Below are 21230 nucleotides of genomic sequence, written 5' to 3'. Positions count from 1 at the left end.
GCCCTGACCCCTGCCCAGAGCTGCAGCCCAGGCCATGGCGCTTCCCTTCCACTGACAAGCACCAACTGCCAGCCCCTGCTGACATCTGTCCTGCTGAAGCAGTGAAACTCCACAACAGTACGGTGTATTAAAATACATACACTTTAATATAAAGACAAAACTTCAAAGCATTGTTTCAATTACAAATCAAGGTAAAGACACAAGAAATTAATTAAGTGAAGGGAGGGGAGAAAAAACTAACTCTTACATTGTGGAGAATTAGAAAGGCAGGATGGAAATATATATATTATACATACATATATACACACCAGAAGAATTCACACTAGTTCTATGGAAGAATGAAAGGAATGACAGGACAACTTACTGGTATATATAAAAAAAAAAGATAAATTAGGGGAAGTTTGAATTTTAAATAATTCAGTTTAATAGGCTAAATTATATAAACTAGTTCCTATTCACTAGGAAACATCCCATATCACTGTTCTAAGAAAATGTTTTTTAAAAAAATCCATTGAAAAATGGATTTTTATTAGTAGTTAAAAGTTTACTAATCAATTCCTGAGCAACAGCAACCTCATAATCTACTGCTTTCCCCATCAAAGTCCCACTCAGCGAGGGCAGGCTCCCACTCCTAAAAAGTTTAAGTAGAACAGAGACCTAAGAAATCAATTTTTAATTTGAGATTGATCGCTTAAAAGATTAATAGGTTAAAAAAGCCAAGCAGGATGGATCGACCCATTCCACCTTTTCCCTCATTAACTCCAGAAACAAGACCCTTCTAAAGAATGATTTGACTGCACCAGAAAAAGCAACCAGATGTACCTTAAAAAAAAAATAATAAATCACAGACTTGAGAACTTCAGGGTTAGTACTGTAAAACCTTGAATTTTAGGAAGTTATTTCATTTTTGAATTGTAAGAACTTAAGAAACGCCTGCAGAAAGATGATCACAAACAGAAAATACACTGGAGGAGTATTTCCAATTTTTTACCTTGGGTTTAAACCCTGAAGTTCACAATAATAGCATTTTTACTGTGATATTCAGTCTAAATAGGTATTTATATATTTATAATGCATAAGGATAAATAAAATATGGCACAATAAAATTTTAAAAAATGGTAATCCATCGTTCTGTGAAAACCTGATATGCAAGCTATGGAAATGTTGGAGCAAATAAAGGAGGAAAAACCTTAACAGCCATAAAAACTTCAAATACTCAAACACTTGCTAGACATCTGTGCTTCAAAAAAAATCCAATTCTTGTGATTTTTCCTCAGTGCTGCAAAGATAGTTCACAAAAACACTGTCTAGTTTCTTCTCCCCAAACATTGTGATTTTGAAACGCGTTGGTTTGCAGTCCACTGTACAACATCCATTTCTTAACTCAAGTAATCATCATTGGGAGCTCCCAAAGCTTAGTCCTCCTAATGCTTTTGGCTCAGGTAAAACAATACAAGCAGAACTTCTCAATAAAACCACCTGGTAAATTGGGACAACTCCTTCTGAGAAAAAATATTTGCCAAGAATCTTTAGGTTTCCATACCCTGTATTAAAAGGACCGATTACAACACAAAAAGCAAACGGGTCACACTCGCTCAGCCTTGCATCAGCACTGGGACAAACTATCAAGCCCTAACCATCAGAGCCGGCAGCCCTGGCGCGTCCCCACTGGTGCTCGGCAGGGATCGGGACCAACGTGGGCAATGGGGGAGCCCAAAGCAGGCGGGCAGCTCGAGGCCGAGCTGCAGGACTGCCAGCCTCCTCCTCCAGCAACGTGGCAAAACCTCGACTGTGGCAACTCTATGGTGCAAGGCCTCTGAGATACAAGGAGCCGATTCCACAGCTGCCCACAGCTACGGCGCATTGGGGAAGGACTCGCGGCAGCAAGCCCCTGCTGCGGGAGCTTCTTGAGGGTCCCAGCACTGCTGGGCCAGGCCTGTGGACGTAGCCACGGGAGTCACAAAGAGGTTGAGTTGGCGCAGGGGGGCCACGAGATGGAAGCGCGTGCTGGCCCTCAAACTGATCACAGCAACTCCACATCCCACAAAACAAACAAACAAAACAGGTGGGTGAAGCTACGCCTGGCCAGGGGTGGATGCCAGCCACACATCCACTGACACTCTCCCTGCCCTGCTGTCACGCAAGGGCACTCTTCCCACTGGAAAAATAACGAGTTGGGGAGCAGATGCTGCTTTCTAAATACACAATCCCAGCAAGAATCAAACCACTCAGGCCCCCAGAGGCAGCCCCACGGCCCTGCCATGGCCTCATTACTCTGGAATTTGAGACCTCCCAAAGGGGGAAGCCCAGATCCCAAGTTCCTCTGCAGGAAGGGTGCTAGGAAAGGTTGGGACAAGGGTCAGGCACTGATCCCCACCAGGAGCAAAGCCACCGTTGGGCACAGCAGCATCTCACAAACACTGGTGCAGCCCCACTGCTTCTGTTTTTTTTTTTTTTTTTTTTTTTTTTTTTATCAGCACTGCAGTAACAGCCAGCAAGGCAGATCTGGATCATACCCAGCTCGCTCCCCTCCCATTAGCTTTCTGCGGCAAAGCGACCACCCCAGAGCCCTCTGGTCAGATGTCTGCAGTTACAGCAGCAAATGCCCCCCAGAAGGAGAAACTTGCCCCCCAGCAGGGCAAACGCAGGCAGGAGCCGAGTACAGGCCCAGCCACGCAGCCACCCCATGCAGCCCCAAAGCAACGCTCCGGTTTGAAGCATTTGAGCCAGAGATGCAAGGGAAGAGCCTGAATGCCATCTGCGCAGCAGATTTCAAATGAAAGTCACTCGCTCAAGCTTGATCAGAGATATAATAAGAAAAACTACTCAACACTTTGAGTTGGGTGAAGTTTGGGCCGAGCAGTGACAAATCCTGGGGGTCTGCAAGCTCCCGTTTCACAGCAGCGCCTCACCGAGACCCTCACAACCAGGCTCCGGGAGCTGCCCGCAGCACTTCAGCACCCGGAGCTGTGATCACAGAACCTGCACACTCGCCTTCCTCCCCACCACGCCTGCCCCCCTCCAGCCACAGGCAGGACCCGGGCCAAGCCCACGCTCAGAGCTCATCCAAGCCCAGCCAACAGCAGAGCACAAACTGCGTGCTACGAGACGAGACAGCTCTGGCCACCAAGAAGGACATGAGACGGAAGCACAAGAGATTTCTGCGTTTGTCTGGCCAAGGAGCCCCGAGTTCCTGCTATCGAAGAAACCAGCTGGAGACACTGCTCTAACATCTGCCTCTGAGTGTAATGAGCATCCAGGACACAACGTGCTCCCCGGTGTTGGCAGCTTCCCCTAAAAGAGCATTTCCCTTCACCTCTCTCCCACTGCATTTGCAACCCGAACTAAGAGGAGCTAAATGCCATCATTACGGTTGGCCAGACTGATCCACACCTTGCTAATGGGAACAGCCCTGCCTGCACCCAAACGAGAGGCAATGCAGGGACAGCTCAACCCCCCCGTGATCCTGCCCACAAGCTCGGTTCCAGCAACCCAAGGCTCCACGTCCCCCAGCAATGTTTTCCCACCTTTTCCCTCAGCTACAGGAAAAGCTGAGAAATCTGACAGCGGGTGCCCCACACACCCCCGGCTAATGGAAGAATTGCTGCTCCGTGACTAAATGTGCAGCAAAGACTTGAGTTTAGGTTTAATGCTCTTGGAGCCCCCCCCCAGCCTCACAGCACAGTGGGTCTCGGGGCTGGAACCAGCAAGCAGGAGCCAGAGGTAACAAATCACCAAAATAAGAGCACGTGAGGGTCGTTCTCCAAGCCTGACATTTAGCAGCAGGGCACAGGTTTCGCTCAGCACAAAGCTCAGGATATTTCATTTTTTTTTGGCAACATTATGTGCTACAAGATGTATTTTGACTTCCTGATGAGTCCCTTGCTGGCAGCAGCAGCATGGAGGAGAAGGAACATTTGTGATGGCCATAAAACGGCTGGACCTGGGCAGGAAGTGGTAACACAGAAGGAATTCCTTTCTGGAACTGGCTGCTTGGCTTTGATGACTCAGAAGTATCTCCAATTATTGAAAACAGGTTTCAAGTCTCTGGCACAGCACTCATACATCAGGGTCATGAGGGTCTCATTCTCGTAGCCATATGGATCAGATCCCAACATCTCAAAGAGCTACTCCTCCAGCAGTCCTGCAAGCAGGTAAATGCTCTGACCATTTTGCAGACAGAAGAGAAACAATTTGAACTTGCTCAAGGTTATGGCCAAGCTGCAAAAGATCAGGGAGGGGAGAAGACGACAACAAATCCCATAGCAACCTCAGTGACTTCTCCCAAATAAAGCAGCATTAAGACATCAGCCCAAACCCTCCACTGTCTCGCACTGCTCCAAACACGCCGTAGCTTATCCAGCACTCTCCTGGAAGCATGCCCTAGCAAGGACTCTGATGAAGACTTAGACCAGACTGGGACACGAGGGGAACTCACTACAACCATGCACTGCATGGCAAGGTGATGGTGCCAGCAGCACCAGGCGCAGGTGGAAGATACTGGCAAGGCCAGGGCAGCTCTGGGCTCCTGCAGAAAGATGGGCTGCCGAGATGGAAGTGTCAGGTCATGGAGAACGCCACCACCGAGATGACCCAGAGGCAGATGAAGGCCTGGCCTGGACTCCACAGGCCCCTGGAGGCTGCAGCGGATGCTCGGCCTTCCAGCCTTTGTGCCTGGGTCTGACAAGCTGTGCCCCCTCTGGTTTCGTCTTTCCCAGGTGGTGGGAGCAAGCAGGCTCACGCTGCTGATTTCCAACGAGTGCTTGCGAAAGAGCCCTGCCACAGAGCACAGCAGGCCATCCAGAGCCAAAGCATCCAGCACTTCGCAAAGAGACCCAAGGGCAACCTGCTCCGGGGAGCGGCACTGATGGAAAGGGGGATTTCGCTTTTCTCCAACATGCACGGGAGAGCAGATGACAAACTGTGCCCAGCCTTTGCTCTGGCTGCTCCCAGGCACTGATTTCTGGAACACTGAACGCAAAGCACATCATTCCTGCAGCAAGCACCTGGCCAACCCTCTTCAGCTGCAGGAGAGTGCCAGGAGCCAGGCATGCCAGGAGGATGCCTCCTCCAAGCAGGCATCTCTGCCAGCGTCCTGCGAGCATCTCAGGTGTGAACTGATGTGAAGCCTCCCTGTACAGAATGAATTCTCTTGCTGGATGCCTTTGCTGGTTTGAGATGAAGGTGGGGGGGATAAGAGGCCTAGGGAATGCTGGTTTGGTCAGTCCTCATCTTTCACATCTGGGATAAAAAGGGGGGGGGGGGGGGGTAATTAAGGCTACTGCCCCTCCAGCAATTGCTCATGCACAACCCACCTTCCAAGACTGGAGCACCTTGCTGTTTGCCAGGAGGATGCTAAGGCAGCTCTGCAGCTTTCAGTTAGCCAAGGATCTGGATGAAGCTGGAGCTGCCCAACTCCCAGCTGCAAAACATCTGGGTTACATTGTCTTCCTGGATTCCAGGACATTAACTCTGTACAGCTTCTACTAGAAGCTACTGGATGTTTCTCAGCCATCGCCCTCTGAGCTTTCTTGCCCTTTTCCAGGTTCTCATCTTGCAGCTAATAACTCAGCAGGGCGCACCACTGTCAAGTCCTCTCCCACATGCAAAGCAGAAAACAGTTCCAAAACGCCCCTCATTTCCAGGGCTACCGATCCCTTCCCTTTCCAATGAGTAAGACAACAAAATCAGCTCAACGGTTTCTGTGCACAAAGGCTGCCTATGGAAGACACACATAGGAAACAACAAAATAACCACACTTTGAACTAAATCTCTAAGATTGCCAGGGATGAGGTACAGAGAAAAGGGTCTAACTGAAATCTGCAGAGGGCAGGAGCTGCTCCGCCACCTCTTCCCACCACTCCCTTGAGCATGGCCAGCGCAGCACTCACAGATCAGACAGCAGGAAAGCACGCAAGGGCCGAGCTACCTCCCCTCCTCCACACGCAGAGGCAGGAGTTGGAAGGCAATGCACCCAGCCCAGCTTTTTGTGACCCCAGGACCCTCTGTCAGGTGCCTGCTGAGGCAGGCTCAAGTCTAAGGCAAATGCCCAATTGCTGGAGGCTGGAGACTCTTTACGGAGCACCAGGGACCTAGAAGGGATTTAAGGGTAGCGAGTGCCTCTCAGGCAGAGCAATCAATGCTGTCCCTCAGAGCACCTGGGCAGGTGTTTCCCAATGCCTAAACGTGTTTTTCTTCTAGTCATTTTGCTGTTGCAATTCCCCTTCTGTTACTGTAGTTTCCTTTATTGGTGCTTGGTCCAGTCTGAACTACAGACCAGGGTGATGTCTATATAATGGATTATATTTCTCCTCATTTTGTGCACTTGAATAAATAAGTTTTTACAAGTTCACTGTGCACTGTACAGTCTAAAAATAAATGAAATAAAGTATATGAAATTTATAAATTTTCATCACATCTCTATAAAATACAGCCGCTGCTCGGGGCGGCACTTTCTGTACACAGAACACCAAGTCACAATACAATTAAATGCACCAGTTTGATAGTGTGGCAGCACGGTAAGCTAGATTGTGGTGTTTTTGTGAACTACCATTTAGATCTACTTAAAGCAAAGAAATACAAAAGCAAAATGCACTTAGTCAGTAAATGTACACATCTAAGCCATTTCTGAATCAAGTATCAAAACTCTACTAACAAAATACATTGTACTTGCAACAAAAACAACAAGCTGAGATAATCTGCTACCTGCACCAGTACAGAAGCACTATGTTCAGTCTTCCCAATGTTATTAAAAAGGGCCTGACCAATACCAGTGATTATGGACCCTGTTCATATGCCAATGACATCCCAAAACAAGTTACCAGACTAGCTACCAAAATTCACAGTGACTTGAGTGCCACCAGCAACTGCAAATGGCCCAGTGAAGTAGTTTGAATGGGGCAGGACTTGAATTCCTTCTGTTCAAACTGTGCCTGCCTTGGCTGAGCTCACCTGGGCTGCCCCAGGTGATCTAGCTGCCACTCCAGAGGGGGAGTAGTGAGTTCTAGTTTGTAATGAACACAATTAAAAACCACCCAGTTAACAGAGCGCCTGGTTCAGTTCACATTAAAGCAAAACACCAGATCAAAGACTGCCGTTTCTCTGTAGCTCACACTGCTGTAAACCAAGTGGATTTTGGTATATGAACAGAGTAAGTTGAATAAATAAAATGCAGACCTTTCTGAGAACTGGGTTTGGCATTGGTCAACCCTCCAAATTCAGCACCAAGGATTCAAACTAGAGGCACAGTTCTGACGGATGAAATAGCACCGAGAGGAGGCTCTTTACATCTCTGCTGGTGTGCCAGTCCTTAATTATTCCAAGAATTTAATCGTAAGTTGTATTTATGACTCTAGGTGGAATAAAATAAGTCAAAACTGTTTTCGCTTTAAAAAAAGATAAATACTTTACCTAAACTATCAACAATACAAACTGGAGCCTTAGGCATTTCTTTTGCCTTATTTTTTTCTTCCTTTTTTCTTTTTTACTCAGATTCACAGTAAATATTTTCTCTGTTGTTTAGGTCTTTTTAGGTTTTTGTTTTGTCCAGTAGTAAGAGAGTAGAAACCCCTGCACAGGCCAGGTGAGCACCTTTCAGTGGAAGCCGAGTGAAGTTGGTCCACGTTGTCCTTGCATAGGTCACATTGGGTTGAGGTAGAAATCCTAGTTACCTGCACAACAGGAGGAGAGGAAGAGACTCATCTAAATAAGTGACAAAATCTAGTGTGTTAGATGCATCAATTATTTCTACACTGCTCCGAGACCTCATCAGCCAGTGAAGAAGGCACATTTCTTGTCTTGACCCAACCACAATCAGACAGGACGCTTCCAGTGTTCAACCGTGTTCAACTCTGTCCTTGTGTGACTGACCTCAATGAATGAGGAAAAAAAGCATTCGTTCTCCCACTCGGGACCTCACTTTTTTTTAGCACACACTAATCCGCTTTGCATTTGTTACTACCTTGGGGAAGAAACGTTAGAAGAAACAAAGATTATTTTAGTCCCGTTCCAAATTTCAGCCTTATTTCTTCAAACACACATGTTCAGATTAAGGTCAATGAAAATACTCAAATATTTCACCTATGTCACATGGAACAGGACTTCTACTACGATACATTTGTCTCACAAACCATCTCCTAGGAGCATTACTTCTGCCCCTCTGCTCCACAGCCCAGTTTTACACATCCAGCTGCCTTGCGCTGAACTTCACTTTTGTGCCTTGCCTATTTTGCTCCGAGACTTGCTGTGGCAGGACCCACCACATACGATGGCATGGAGTCGAGCCCAGCATGACACCCACTCCAGGTAAGGCTTCATCAGACTTCCACACGGCTCTCCCGAGTCGCTCAGGTGTACAAAGCCCCACACCTAATCCTCCTCGGCCTTGGCCCCGAGCTTGTTTCTAACCAGGGTCTTCCAAGCCCACCCTGTGACCCCATCGTCCTGTCACCCTGCAGGCACACAGGGACATCACTGAACTCCTCGCCCTCACTTCTCATACAGAAGGACGGAGGGGATACTTACCTGCCTCACAAAAGCCTAATGAGACTAAGTTCATGTCTGTGAAGCAATTACATGATGAAGACACTATAAACAATGCACAGTCAAAAGAATCTCTCAGGTATATTGTAATTGAGGCATATGTTTTATAAGCAGCAAAGTATCCAACCATAGATTTTATGTAGCTTTGGTATCAGCGAACAGCAACAACATCAAAGACCTACAAGAAAAGCATGGAGCAAGCTCTGGGCCCTAACATACTGATTTAACTTTGCAGTCACGAGCTGTTACATCACGATGCCACAGAGTATTTTCATAACAACAGTACCCAACTCTGTGGTGGTACACTTTATTCTGGAGCTGCTCTAAAGGCATTAAATACTGCTTCGGTAAAAACGCACAATCTCCAGAGACCCTCCTCTCTTCTGCAGCCCCAGCCCTTATGAAGCACGGACCGCAGTGAACCCTGCATGTTCCCTATCATCTCATTCACGTCTACCCAGAAAGTCAGTAATTGCCAAATGAGCATAAATACAGCATCTGATGGAGACTGTTACTGTTAGCCCTAGCAGTCAAGTCCAGTAACGCTGCAGTGTGCAGATAACAAGGTCTTCTTGGTTTATTCTAATTCAGATTATAACGCTTTGCTACCTGTGGTTGTGTTTTCCAGTAATGCAGGGGGCACGTTAACTGCAGTGCAAGACCAGTGCATTTGCACTCCAAGACAAAGCTGCAGCTTGTAACCTGGAGATTTTTTAACTTCAGACTGAGAGCAGCTGTTATTGATTGACAATGAAAACAAGACCACCACGTTGCCAGAGTCACAAAGCAGCAGCATCACGCATCCTAATGCTATGCAAACATGGACTTGTGGAAGAAGCAACAGTCTGTGTTGGAAGGCAAGAAGAGGACAAGGGGAATCAAAGTAGGCAACAACCACTGCCAATAACTGCATAAAAACCTTACTTAAAAATAGAACTTCCTCCTGATAACTGATCTTCAGAAGTAAACATTTTCAAGAAATGATCCCAACCTGAACATAATCCTAATGTCAGATGAGACAGACCAGAGTTACCACTGTGAGCACTCCTTGTCGAGAAATCCTGACTCCCAGAACAGAGAGCATTAAGCCTCTTCACCCTCTGCCGTCACATTATTTGCTTCCCACATTTCAGGTTTGTTTCACAGAGCCCATCCCCACCCTGTCTCTGAAAAGGAAGAAGCATCATTCAGCATCTTGCACAAAACTCCTGATTTTTTTTTTTTCCCTCTAGCCTTACCTTACAAAATAAGAACTGTTAGCTAAGCAAGCTCTTTATCGTGGCTTAACCCCAGAAAGGTGCGAAGCATAAGGAGACTGCATGCCAAGTGTAACCCACATAGCGGATGTGCCAGCTGCGTTGGACTGCGTGATCATGGGCGCGGACTGTGCCAGCGCCAAGCGGGGCAGAGGCGGGTGATGGACTGTAAAGGAGGGGCGGGAGGTTTTGTGCTGGAGAGAGGCTAGCTTAATAGACAAAGAAGCATTAGCAGATTGGACAGAAGCAGCAGAAGAGGATGGCAAAAAAGCATCGCCAGGTGGGAGAGATGGCAGGTTCTGCAGAAGCGCAGGCTCAGGGTTAGAAGCAAGTAATGGAGGAGGTGGGGGCAAGGAAACGTTAGGAGGGGGCGGGGGTGAATGGAAAACAGATTGCACTGGCGCTCTGTTGAGGTGCTGAGCAGATCTATTCTCACTAGATGTTACTAAATTAGAGGAGGGGGGTGGGAAGGATGAGGATGACGTGCTGGCAACAGCCTGCAGAGGGTTTAAGCTTAGCACTGTGCTGCTAGAGACAGCACTGCTGCTGAAACTGGCTCCAAATTGATGAGGAGAGGAGGCAGAAGGCACCGCATGGTTAAAAATACCTGCAAACAGGAGAGAAAAACTCAGCTTCAACAGATGGGCTTTGTACAGTCGCAAGTGACAAGAGAAACAAAAATAAAGCAAAATTATAGTAGTTATGGCCCCATACAAAAATATGCAGCATGAGAAGGCAGCAAGCAATGAGAGATAATGGTGCAGGCCAGGAGGTACAAAAGGTTTCACTTACCTTTCCTACTGCCAACCTCTAAATGCCACGAGGACAAACAGTCAGACCCAAGAACTCTCAGTTCTATATCACACAGGCAGACTTTTGATGAGATTACGTGGCCTCTAGAGTTGTTTATCTGAAGACTCAAAACTGCTGCTCTTCCCTCCCCACCCTCCTGCTTTCCCACTTACAGGGCAGCAGAGGGGAGATTGCATTTCCAGCAAATCTACATGCTGAGATGTGAGAGTTAGGATTTCCCGACATGGTGCCTGAATGATTATGGACAGGTAAAAAAAACTGCCTTTGACATTTAGTAATGGCAGGTTCAGATTATCTTGTAGTCCTGCCAGCTCGTCTCCAGTTTGGACCACAGAAGCCAAGCCTGTGCAGAATCCCAGAAGTGCAAGCTGCATATGGCATTGCGCTTCCTGGCAAAGAAATGCTCTTCATGTCCATTCAAGAGTGTGAATGCTACACAATTCCCAACACCATTTCCTCTGAAGAGACAGTGAGGTTTTGCTCTTCCTGGATCACACTAAATCCATTCAAGGCCTAATCTCAACCTTAACTCAAGTTGACAAGTTAGAGATCCTTAGCTTGGTAACACAACAAGTTAAATCTTTTACCTGCAGGTGGACCTAAGTTGGTTCCAACACAGCAACATCTGAACAAGCATACATTATGAATTCACAAAGTCTGGGTGTATTCTTTCATTAAGGTGATACAACAAGATCATCTAGTAGACAAAGCTCATGGGATTTCACTGTGGGGAAATGAACTCATCCTAGCATTTCCGAGAGAGAAGAGAGACTGGTTATGTGGGAGAGATTTGCTCCACATCCTGCAGAAGTGAAAGGGTCTCACCCCTGGAGAGGCAGTGTCAGACTTTCCTTTAGGCCCTGTCTTATACCAGAGAAAGAGTTCTGCCTACCTCCAACTGTTCCACCTGTAACCCCAGGAGAGAAGTTCCCCATAGTGTGAGAATTAGTCAGTCTGGTTGCAGCTGATGACACGTGGACCAGACTGGCAGCAGCTGGCATCGAATTAAATAAGGACTGCAATACTGAGGAATTTGTCACCGAGTTGAGGTTTGCTTGCAAGGCCATGGGGCCAAGGGGGAACTGTGATCCAGTGGTCAAAGTGTTTAGGAAAGGATGGTGCGTCTGCACAGAAGATGCTGGGTTGCCTGCTGAAGAAACAGCAGTAGAAAGGCTTTTACCATTCAGAAGGCCACCAGACGAAACAGCAGCAGAAATGAAAAGGTTGTGGCCGTTTTTAAACTCCACATCTCGGTCCCTTCCTTTGCCGACCTTTCCGTTATGCTGCAAAGAGTTTTTTTCTAAAGAACCCCCAGTACGAATGCTTATTTCACTCATCTCTTTGCTTTTGACCCCTGACCGATTTAAGTCTTCTCCTTTCGTGCCACTGAGGCCTTCAAGTTGCCTCTTGTTCAAAAACGGATTTGTTTCCGATATCCCCACATCTTTGCTTCGCTGCGACTGAAAACCCAGGGAGCAGTTGGAAGTCGTCACGTCTGAAGCCTTGTGCGGAAGAGAAGCACCATCAATAAAGCTGTGTAAACCGATGTCAGTTGACAGTCCACCATTGTACACAAATCCGTTGGTGGAGTTTGTACTAGGGCTGAGCCCGTCTGCCCCAGACGAGGGCATGGCAATGCTTTTCCTCGTGTGTGCTGTGATCTTGGCGTCAATGGCTAGGCTGTCCTCAGAGGACGGCCTGAAGGCAAACAACGAATTCTGGCTCAGGGATGAAACCGACTGCAAGGGACTGTCTGTAGTTTTGGTCAGGTTGATGTCAGATATTGGTGAAAAAGTAGATTTCCATTTACTGCTGTTCATGTTCTCGTTGGTTTGTGCTTGTTTCCTCCCAGATAAGCTGCCACCTAGAAAGAAAGGATTATAAATATCAAAAAGCAGCTTTCGTTGAATCTGATCAGTTTTGTTTTTTCCTTCAACAACCATATTTTTTATCAGTCTTTAATTCTCTTTCTCATCCAAAGGCAGAAAGACTTGACAAGTCATCTAAAAATCCTCCAAATTTAGCTTAAGGCTCTGAACAAGTTTGAGAACGCTGATTTACTCTTTCCTCAGCCTTTGCACTACAGAACCCTCCCCAAACCCTGACTTAGTGAAAAACAACCGGTCAAATCTTTCATGACCTATGACTACCAAAAAGACTGACCCAAGATCTGTAATTATCAGCCATCTGTCTTAATTACTATGATGCAAAGCCCTGGCAGAACTGCACTCTGCTTAACAGCACAGAAAGGCCTGCTATTGATAACAACGTCAGTCAGTGGCAGCCACCCATTCCCAAGCCCAACCATTAAAACAACTAATTAACATTCCCTACACTTACCATTTTCTACAGTCTTCTGCGGAGATTTGCTTTCCAATGATATTGTTGCAATTTTCCTCTCAATTCTAGTGGGAAAATAAAAAGGTTATAGCACTCACTGCAATCTTTTTGTTGCACATTTACCCTTAGTATCTCCCTCAGGTTCATTTCTTAACAGTGGACTAAAGCCAAGTCACCTAGAAAACTGCATGTTACTAAAGGGACTTAAAAGCACTAGAATAATCCACCAAGCACTAACTAGAAGCTATTACAGAATTTGTGCTCTTTGCCAAGATTAGTGCATGTTCAGAGAACTTCATTGCTGCTCTTTCACAACAAGACGTTGGCTGTTGCTCCCATTTCTATAGTGGTTTTTATTCCAGCACCTCGAGCAAAAATAAAGTCACTGCACCTCACAGGCCAGCAAAGCGTGGCAAGTACTCCGTTTTCAGAATAACGCATTATCAGTTTGGGGTAGGAAGTGAAGAATTTTGAACCAAGCTGAAACTGGGAGTGAGAGGGAGATAGATTCTTAGTTAAAAATTACACACTTGGCCTCAGTACTCCTACAAGCACCACAGTAAAAACAAATAGTTTCTATGCTAATTCTTTCAGAGGCCAGACTCTGTCAGCCTTGCAAACGCAGCAAGAAGAATAGATTCCCACATTCAAGTACTGCTGCTGAAAAACCTTCCCTATTCACAATTTCAGTCTCACAAGAGGCTTGGCATAATGGAATCAGTCTCCAAGCAAAGGGAACAAAGACAGCTTAACAAACACACCTCTCCTGTTTATTGCACTTTTATCAGCTTCCCGAGAAATCTCATCCTGAAACCTATGCCTGCATATTCACCTGGTGCTATTGTGCTCATCTTCAGATCCCTGCTCTTCATCTGACGTTAGGGGAGAGTAATGAACACCATTGGTCTGAATGAGGGGCTTTTCCTTTTTCAATACCGGAGGCTGGTCATTGTCCTGGTAAGGAACAGGAGAGTTCTTCAGGGAGTTTTCAGGAGAAGAAATGGCTGTTATTTCTAAAGGCTGGTTAATGTTATTGACCTGGGCAAGAAGGAAAGAAAGCAGTTATGGATGAGAGAACCCCTTTAGAAACAAGGCATCTTGTTAAGGATATCAAGAGCGGGCTTAACTTGCTCAGCGTTAGGATACGCCAACAGCTGCTTGTTTAGCGCTGCCATTGTTATACTCCAGCATCTTGCACTAGAGCACCCTGGATGAAAGCTTTAATGTAACTTGGAAAAATATTTTCATTATTTGATTTTATGTTTAAACACAGAAATGAAGACATGGGACAATCACATTTCTTTTCAAACTACCACTGCAGGATCACATGAACAGAACTTGTATAGCTGGCTTATTAATGTGAGAATGCCATATGCTTCTGGCATGCAAGCTATTTAGTCAATCTTAGCTTAAAATATATTCAAAATATTTAATCTACAGACTAAAAAAAAATCAACTTCACTGCAAAAACAAGCTCTTTGTCATAAGAAAATTAATTACTTTTAATTTTTAATGCTCTGACAGAAAGAACTCAGAGATGTTCTACCTGTTCTAAAACAGTTCACCAGCTTTCAGCAATTCTCTTGCCTCCTAGACGGGCTGTTTCCACAAAAGGTCTACACTCCAGTTCTAGCTACTAGCACTGTGACAACCTGAGGGTATGCCAAATAATAAAGCAGTGGAAGCTTATTTCTAATTCAAAGAGATTTCCCAGGCCCTTCTCTTTTGCTTGAGCTCTTCGTTTTTGTCCTTACCATGGAGTTGATATTGAGCGGTGAACCTGATGGTTGAGTAAAGAGTCCAGACATAGTGGGTAAGGATTTACGTTTAGGGGAGACCCCGGAGTTCCCGTTGAGATTCCCAGTAGAGGATCTCTTCCGCCGGCCTCGCTTCTTCCCATCCTGCGCGTGTGCTTGGCCGCAGTCCAGCCGAGCGCTCGCGGGCAGAGGACTGTGCTTGTTGGAAGGGGATTGTTTTACATGTCCTGTATTAGGAGAGATTGTAAAGATGATTCTTCTCTTGGCCTCGTTCTCAGGATCTGAAAACGCTGCATCAGACTGAAGATCCCCCTTTGTTCCTTCGGCAAACATCTTCTGAGCATCTGCATACTGCAATACCCCTACCAGGCTCTGGGAGGTGCCATTTAACCTGGGGCTTGTTGAGTGCTGGTGAGCAGGGGAGTTTTGCCCAGAGTTCCTTGACTGCATCATTAGCAAAGGATGTTGTGGAGTGGAACTCCGAGACCCTACTGAGTTAAACAGACTCCCAGAGTCGTCCAGAGCTGCCTGATCAACACTATGGTTAAGATGGGCTGGACTGTTTGTAAGATTTCCATTGACTGCCACGGAGCCAGAAGAGTAAGAAAAACCTGTTGAAAGGGAAAGTATACATCATTGCTTCTGCTGAGTGATAGTTCACAGTGCTAGATTTCTGGGATGGCTGGGAGTAGATTCAGCTCTACCCGTGTTCGATCAGCCAGCAGCCGTGTACTACATGGGAAACTGCGCAGCTGCTTTTTACATTGTGCAGTTGAGAAGATGGCTCTGTGTGCTGATGGTTCCAGTTAGGTGTTAATTATTTTCACTACTCTTTTCCCAAATCAGGAAAATTAATGTTATATGGAGATATCCTGTGCTCTATACTGTATTTAAATGGAACTCATGTGAAAGTTTCTTTTGAATACCTACACCTTCTGAAATCAGGGCTCCTCTACTCTGAACTCCTTCCTATCATCAAGGAAATAAGATCAGCAATTTCAGTCCATTTCTTCCTCAAAAAAAGAAGGGACTGTCATCTATACAGCCCACCTCCTACTCAAAACTAGACAAAAGGCTGTGGCTTAGGAAGTGACAGGGGATCTTCAAAGAAATTGTGGCACATGGGAAGAAGCTTGGAAAGGGGATTAAGTATTTGTCATGGCATATCATAAATGGGTTTAGTGCTCTAGTAAGGCCTTGCCTCTGGGCTGCCTAAATGAAATGGGTACAAGGGAACACAGTATTATTATTGTTTAACATTTATTTGGTTTTATAGAAAATTGCAGCCAAGCCCTTCTTTGCAAAACAGATGCTAGAAACAACAGAAGCCCCTCAAGGTGATAAACATTAAGAACAAGTGCACTCTGATGAGGGATCAGCTGTAGAACAGCTTCTGTATACCAGAACCTACTTTTCTCGGTCCACAACATTTCCATACTCCGAACAGCTAAAAGCCACAATTTCAACAGATGAGTAAGTTCAGAAGCAATGTCTGTACTTAAAGGTATCCCTACCCTCTCCCTTATTGACATTTCTTCCTACCCAGATACTCATGCCTTTACAAATGCTCATGAGACACCATTGTGACTTGCTTAAATAAATTAATTCTGCTATTAAAAAAAAAAAAACTCCACCATCCTGAAAAATAGAATTTTTAAAGCCAGATCAGTTCATACTATGAAAAACACTTTACTGGTTTGCAACACTGTAGAGATAGGAATCTCTTAATCCACTTAGAAGAGTTTACAAAACCAACTACTTACTTCAACTGCAAGGTACTGCAGTTCAGATAAAAACAGGTCAAACTAATACTCTGTACTAAAACGCATCCAAGCTGTAGGCACAATTTTGACAGTCTCAGAACATCACCACCTCTGATTCTTTGCTCTCATTACAAAACACACATTTACCTAGCACTGTACTGTTCTGAAAGACCTGAGAAGCGCTCAGAAAAAACTCAGACGCGTGCATTTGCAGCTGCTGTCAAGATGAGACAGCACACCTTCACGTAGATGAGGCCGTTACCTGAGGTAGCCAAAGCCAGTGGCTTGTTTCCAGCAGCATTGCTTACACCATTATGAGAACTAGCACCGATCTGCTTTTCAAGTGTTGATGAGTCTCTGCTCTGATGAACTGGGCTAGGTGTGCTTCTCTGTGGGGACAGAAAGAGGAATATTAGTACAAGAAGAATACTGAAAAGTCACTAGTTAGAACAAAATTTACATGCATCAGTAGATTACAGATTAGTGGTTCTACTTCCTAAATGTCTTAGATTTATCTCGTTTTCAATAAACATAGATCAGCATAGGGGACAAAACCGAGTAGTGATTACACTGTGATAGTATCTAGCACCCGTCTGATACCATCCAATTAGAGAACAGACTCATTGTTCCAGAAGGTTTAGATGCAGAACTGCACTGTGATCAGAGAGCAAATGCCTCAACGCACTGTTTTACAGGCAGAAAGAAAACAAATGGTTGTATCACGTCCCCAAGCCTATACTCACAAAGCTCCAAACTACCCCAAACTGAACATGAAACACATTAGACTATGTTCTCTGGTACAATGTCTGAGGGTGGTGTTTTCCTGAAAGCAGGCACAACGGTTGAGAAATGATAGGCTGAATAAACAATGACAAACGTTTGTGAGAAACTGGACCAGTCATTTTGAAACTCCTCTGCCACTGAAAGCAGAATGAGCTAATCAGGATTTCAAAGAGATGGTCCCAAAGGTTCTCTACTAAAATACCTGAGAAGTCGGCTACAGAGCAGTCATTCTCACAGTAGCAATGACAACCTAAAGGTACTGTTCAGGTTCGTCCCACACAGTTAGGACACAAAGATCAACAATTTATCTATGACCAAGCTGAGGCAGAATTTGTCTCCCAGGGTAATGCCACAAGGCAAGGGCTAAGAACAAGTTGACATATGGGATCCTTGGCTCCCAGTGCCATAAACTCTCAGATGCTGCACCTTTTCCACCAAGCCAAACATTCAGACTATGACCTCTTGAGGCACGCACTTTATTTTCCTTCCTGGCTGAAACACCACCACAGACACAGGAGCAAAAATCTAGAGCATGACTAGGAGACAAGAGGATGCATCCCAACAGCAGCCTCCCCCGAAGCACTAGACATTCAAGGTTAGCAGCCCACTATGGATTCTGGTGCACAGCACCCCATTACTGCCCAATGTGATTTTAGTTAGGCATGGAAAGCGTTGATGATCCCTTACTCACCACCTTCTCAACACGGCTAGGTAGGACTACGCTGGCCAGAGGGATACTAACAGGGAGTTTATTGGGCTGCACTGTGCTGAGAGGAATACTGATAGGTAGGCTGGTGATAGTTTCTCCATTACTCACAGAAGTTCTCTCTCTTAAACCCTGCAAATGCAAAAGAGAAAGTAATGTTCTCAACTGCAAGCTATTACTGAAAAGACATCCTAAACTAATGGTAACTTGCTCATTTATATTTTGTCCTTTCCCTCCCACCTCCCTCCCCCCCCGTTGAGAATTACATGATTAAGAGCGACGACTATATAGTAAAGACAGGGCATGCATGGAGCAGCTTTGTTGTCCCAGTAGACTGATGTTGGTAACAATATCCAACAGCATAAATATATAAATTAAAGCTACTACTGCCCCTAAGCATAAGGAAAAGGATGTCTGAGGTGAGCTCATTTCCTCGTGTCTTTGTTACAGCTCTGTGAAAAACACTCATATAACAGAATTCATATCTTGACGTCCTCTGTACACAGAAAATGGAGTAGCCAGAAATTTTTCCATGGTCACCTCCTGTGGGAGGGCACCTGCTTGCTCTGAAACGAGCACCAATAGGATTCATGGCAGGACCAATGTGGACTTTTTAAAAAAAAAAAAAACGTAAAAGACAGCCTAGTTTTCAAATCAAAGTACACTCACACCAGATCAAAAAAGTCCTACTGCATTACTGGCACAGCTCACATGCAAACCAGTGACTCAAAGGTAAGCATGCCTTTCACGAGCACCGTATTTTCTCTTCCTCTAGCCAGTTCCTCTTTTTTATTGCACCACACCTACTGTAATTTATATTATTTTCCATGCCAAGCTGACCAAGCACATCTGCTTCTCCTAGTCTGGCCAACTCTTTTTGTTCTACAAGGTGTGAAGTCTCTGAATTCAAGCAAAAGCAAATCTTTTACCTTCTCGCTTGCAACTGGTAAGGCCGCTGGGGAGGAGGGCCGAGTTTCCTGAGGACTCAGCTTTATGCCATTTGAAATGCCAGGGCTTGGATACGTAAGGCCATTCTCTTTGACGTGGTCAGCTCTAGAACAGATGTAGGATCATTAGAATATAAATCTAACTACTTTTGTTTTGCCAGGAATTCCCATACCAAACTCCAGGTACCATACAACCTTGTTTACCTGATCAGCTAGCACTGCAGGTTTTGCTGAGACAAAACTTTTACGTACACAAAACTCCGCTTTTAGAAATATTTTTCCACAATACGAATAAAACACTTATTAAAATAAACAAACCCCTCCATTCCCAACCTAGGAAATGATCACTCTCACCTCTGTATCTCATTAGTTGTTGCTTTTCCATTGACTGCATGGTCTTGATTCAAGTGTCTCCTTAGTGCTATTTTAGCTGGGGAAAACCTGGTATAGTCAGGTAAGGACAAGCTCGTCATCTTGTCTGCCTTCTGTCTGCTGCTGTGGTTTGGGGTACAAGGTACTATTTCTTGGTCCAGGTGAGAAGTCGTGTACTGAGGGGTGTTCTGCTTGGAGGACGGCCTGCTAAAAGTGTTATTATGGATTTCATAGGGAGTAGCATGGCCATTCATGGACAGTTCAGGGCTCATGCCATTGATGTGGGGCATAGGAAATTTAGAGCATTCAAGCTCCAGTTGGAACCTGCCATGATCAGCCTCAGGATCACGGCTCATATGGTTTTTATTGCGTAGCTGTACTGACAGTGACTCATCAGACGGCGTATATGATTTCAGCTGCATTAGCTCCTGCTGTCTTTGACTTTTCTCAAGTTCCACAATGCTGATCTTTAAATGAAGAGGAGGACAATGATTAAAGACCACACTTAACAATTCTATCACATCATGGAGCTTTGCCTTGATATGCTTATCAGAACAAATTCCCATTTCTGGGAATAATGCAAAACAAGTGACCCACAATTTGAGGAACAAATTTCAATGTGCTATTACAAGTTTGAGACCAAAAAGTGCAGGGAAGGGGAATGGCTCACACGCTTAGAAAACATCTCTTACATTTTGGAATCAAATGTAAAGTATCCTTAATGTCTATAGAGAATACGAAGTAACTCAATATTGTCAGTCATTGAGGGAAAAGGTCACTCCCTGCCTAGGCATCCAGCAAAAAGGCTGGATTAGCTTTAGAATTAACTTCACAAGGAAGAAAAAGTTCTTCAGTCACGGGAGTTTCATTTCTTTTCACTATGGTGTCATTCTGTGGGATCTGATTCCTGAACTGAGACTTCAGAGCACACAGAAGACATTACCATGAAGCCACATATTATGCTAACAAGCAAGACTTTTTTTTTTTAAAAAAAAAAAAAAAGCCAGTCATGCTTTTTAAATAATGTTTAATGATAAGGCATGATTCCTTCCTCCACAGCATTACCAGGGAATCAGGGCATAGCATCTGCTTTCTTTAAGAGTCATCTACATTCTTTTCTTCAAGCTTACTCACAGACACTCCCCTCCCCCAACAAAAGGATTGATCTCTGGAAAAACCAGCCACCTAGCTTATCCCTTAGTATCCTATTTAGTCAAGTACTCTGAAATGGCCCCTTGTCCAGGAGCTACCCTGCTTGGTGACTCTAGAGTCGTTTCTTGCTCTGTACCTGCAGTTCCAAACAGTGCTTTTGTTTCTCAGAAATCTGATTCTTCAGAGCCTGCTTCTCTTTCAGCAAGTTCTCCAGTGACAATGTTGACCAATCCAGCTTCAGTTCTTCACAGCGTGCTTTAAGCTGCAAAGACATGAGATAAACAGATCAAAAGACAACTTTCAGCTTTTCACACCACTCAAGGTACAAGGTGAAAGGCATACATCTTTCATCTGGATATCTGCAAGCAACTTCTTATCCTGTTGAAAACTCCTTTCAGCTTAAGCAAAATACCACCACAAAAGGGTCCTGTGTTCCCTGTCTAATGGGGGAGGGGGTGGCCTGGTTCCTTCTTAATATACTGTTAGCACCCAGCCTCACTAACAACTTCCATTCCCTTGCCTAACTTAATAGTTTGAGTTACTGAGATGAAAAATGTAAGAGTTATGGGTACTACAAAGCAAGTGCTGTACACACTTTTTTTTTTTGCCAGAGATCCAGATAAAGTGACAAGCCCACATACAGTTGTGCAGCTGTTTAAGGGACACAGATGAGGTCAGCAAACTGCTATCTCAGTATCTGGTTACGAGTAAAAAAAAAAAAAAAAAGTTTCCAAGAAGTACCACCTGCATTCTTTTCCAGTCATTCTTCTCAGTTACAGAGAAGCTATAGCAGCTGGAGG

General features: G+C 45.1%; 1 protein-coding gene across 7 annotated transcripts in view; it reads right to left on the bottom strand.

Moving 5' to 3' along the window:
• Positions 1-127: 127 nt before the first annotated feature.
• Positions 128-21230, bottom strand: part of DOT1L (DOT1 like histone lysine methyltransferase) — a 74167-nt gene continuing 53064 nt past the window's right edge. For 2 of the 7 annotated variants that reach the window (XM_035348111.1, XM_035348116.1), the window contains 10 exons: positions 20567-20692; positions 19261-19745; positions 18889-19012; positions 17945-18091; positions 16733-16859; positions 14705-15318; positions 13783-13988; positions 12951-13015; positions 11503-12474; positions 128-10404 (listed from right to left, as the gene is read on the bottom strand). In XM_035348111.1, coding sequence (XP_035204002.1) covers positions 9815-10404; positions 11503-12474; positions 12951-13015; positions 13783-13988; positions 14705-15318; positions 16733-16859; positions 17945-18091; positions 18889-19012; positions 19261-19745; positions 20567-20692 — 3456 coding nt within the window. In that variant the 3' untranslated portion in view covers positions 128-9814. Of the gene's footprint in view, positions 10405-10589; positions 12475-12950; positions 13016-13782; positions 13989-14704; positions 15319-16732; positions 16860-17944; positions 18092-18888; positions 19013-19260; positions 19746-20566; positions 20693-21230 lie in introns of all 7 variants that reach the window. The other 5 variants (XM_035348112.1, XR_004756361.1, XM_035348113.1 and 2 more) reach the window with 5 other exon arrangements.

This window comes from Oxyura jamaicensis, chromosome 28 (assembly GCF_011077185.1).
Source record: "Oxyura jamaicensis isolate SHBP4307 breed ruddy duck chromosome 28, BPBGC_Ojam_1.0, whole genome shotgun sequence".
Taxonomy (NCBI): Eukaryota; Metazoa; Chordata; class Aves; order Anseriformes; family Anatidae; genus Oxyura; species Oxyura jamaicensis.
The sequence above is the reverse complement of the archived record's forward strand: the minus strand, read 5'-3'. Positions and strand labels throughout refer to the sequence as shown.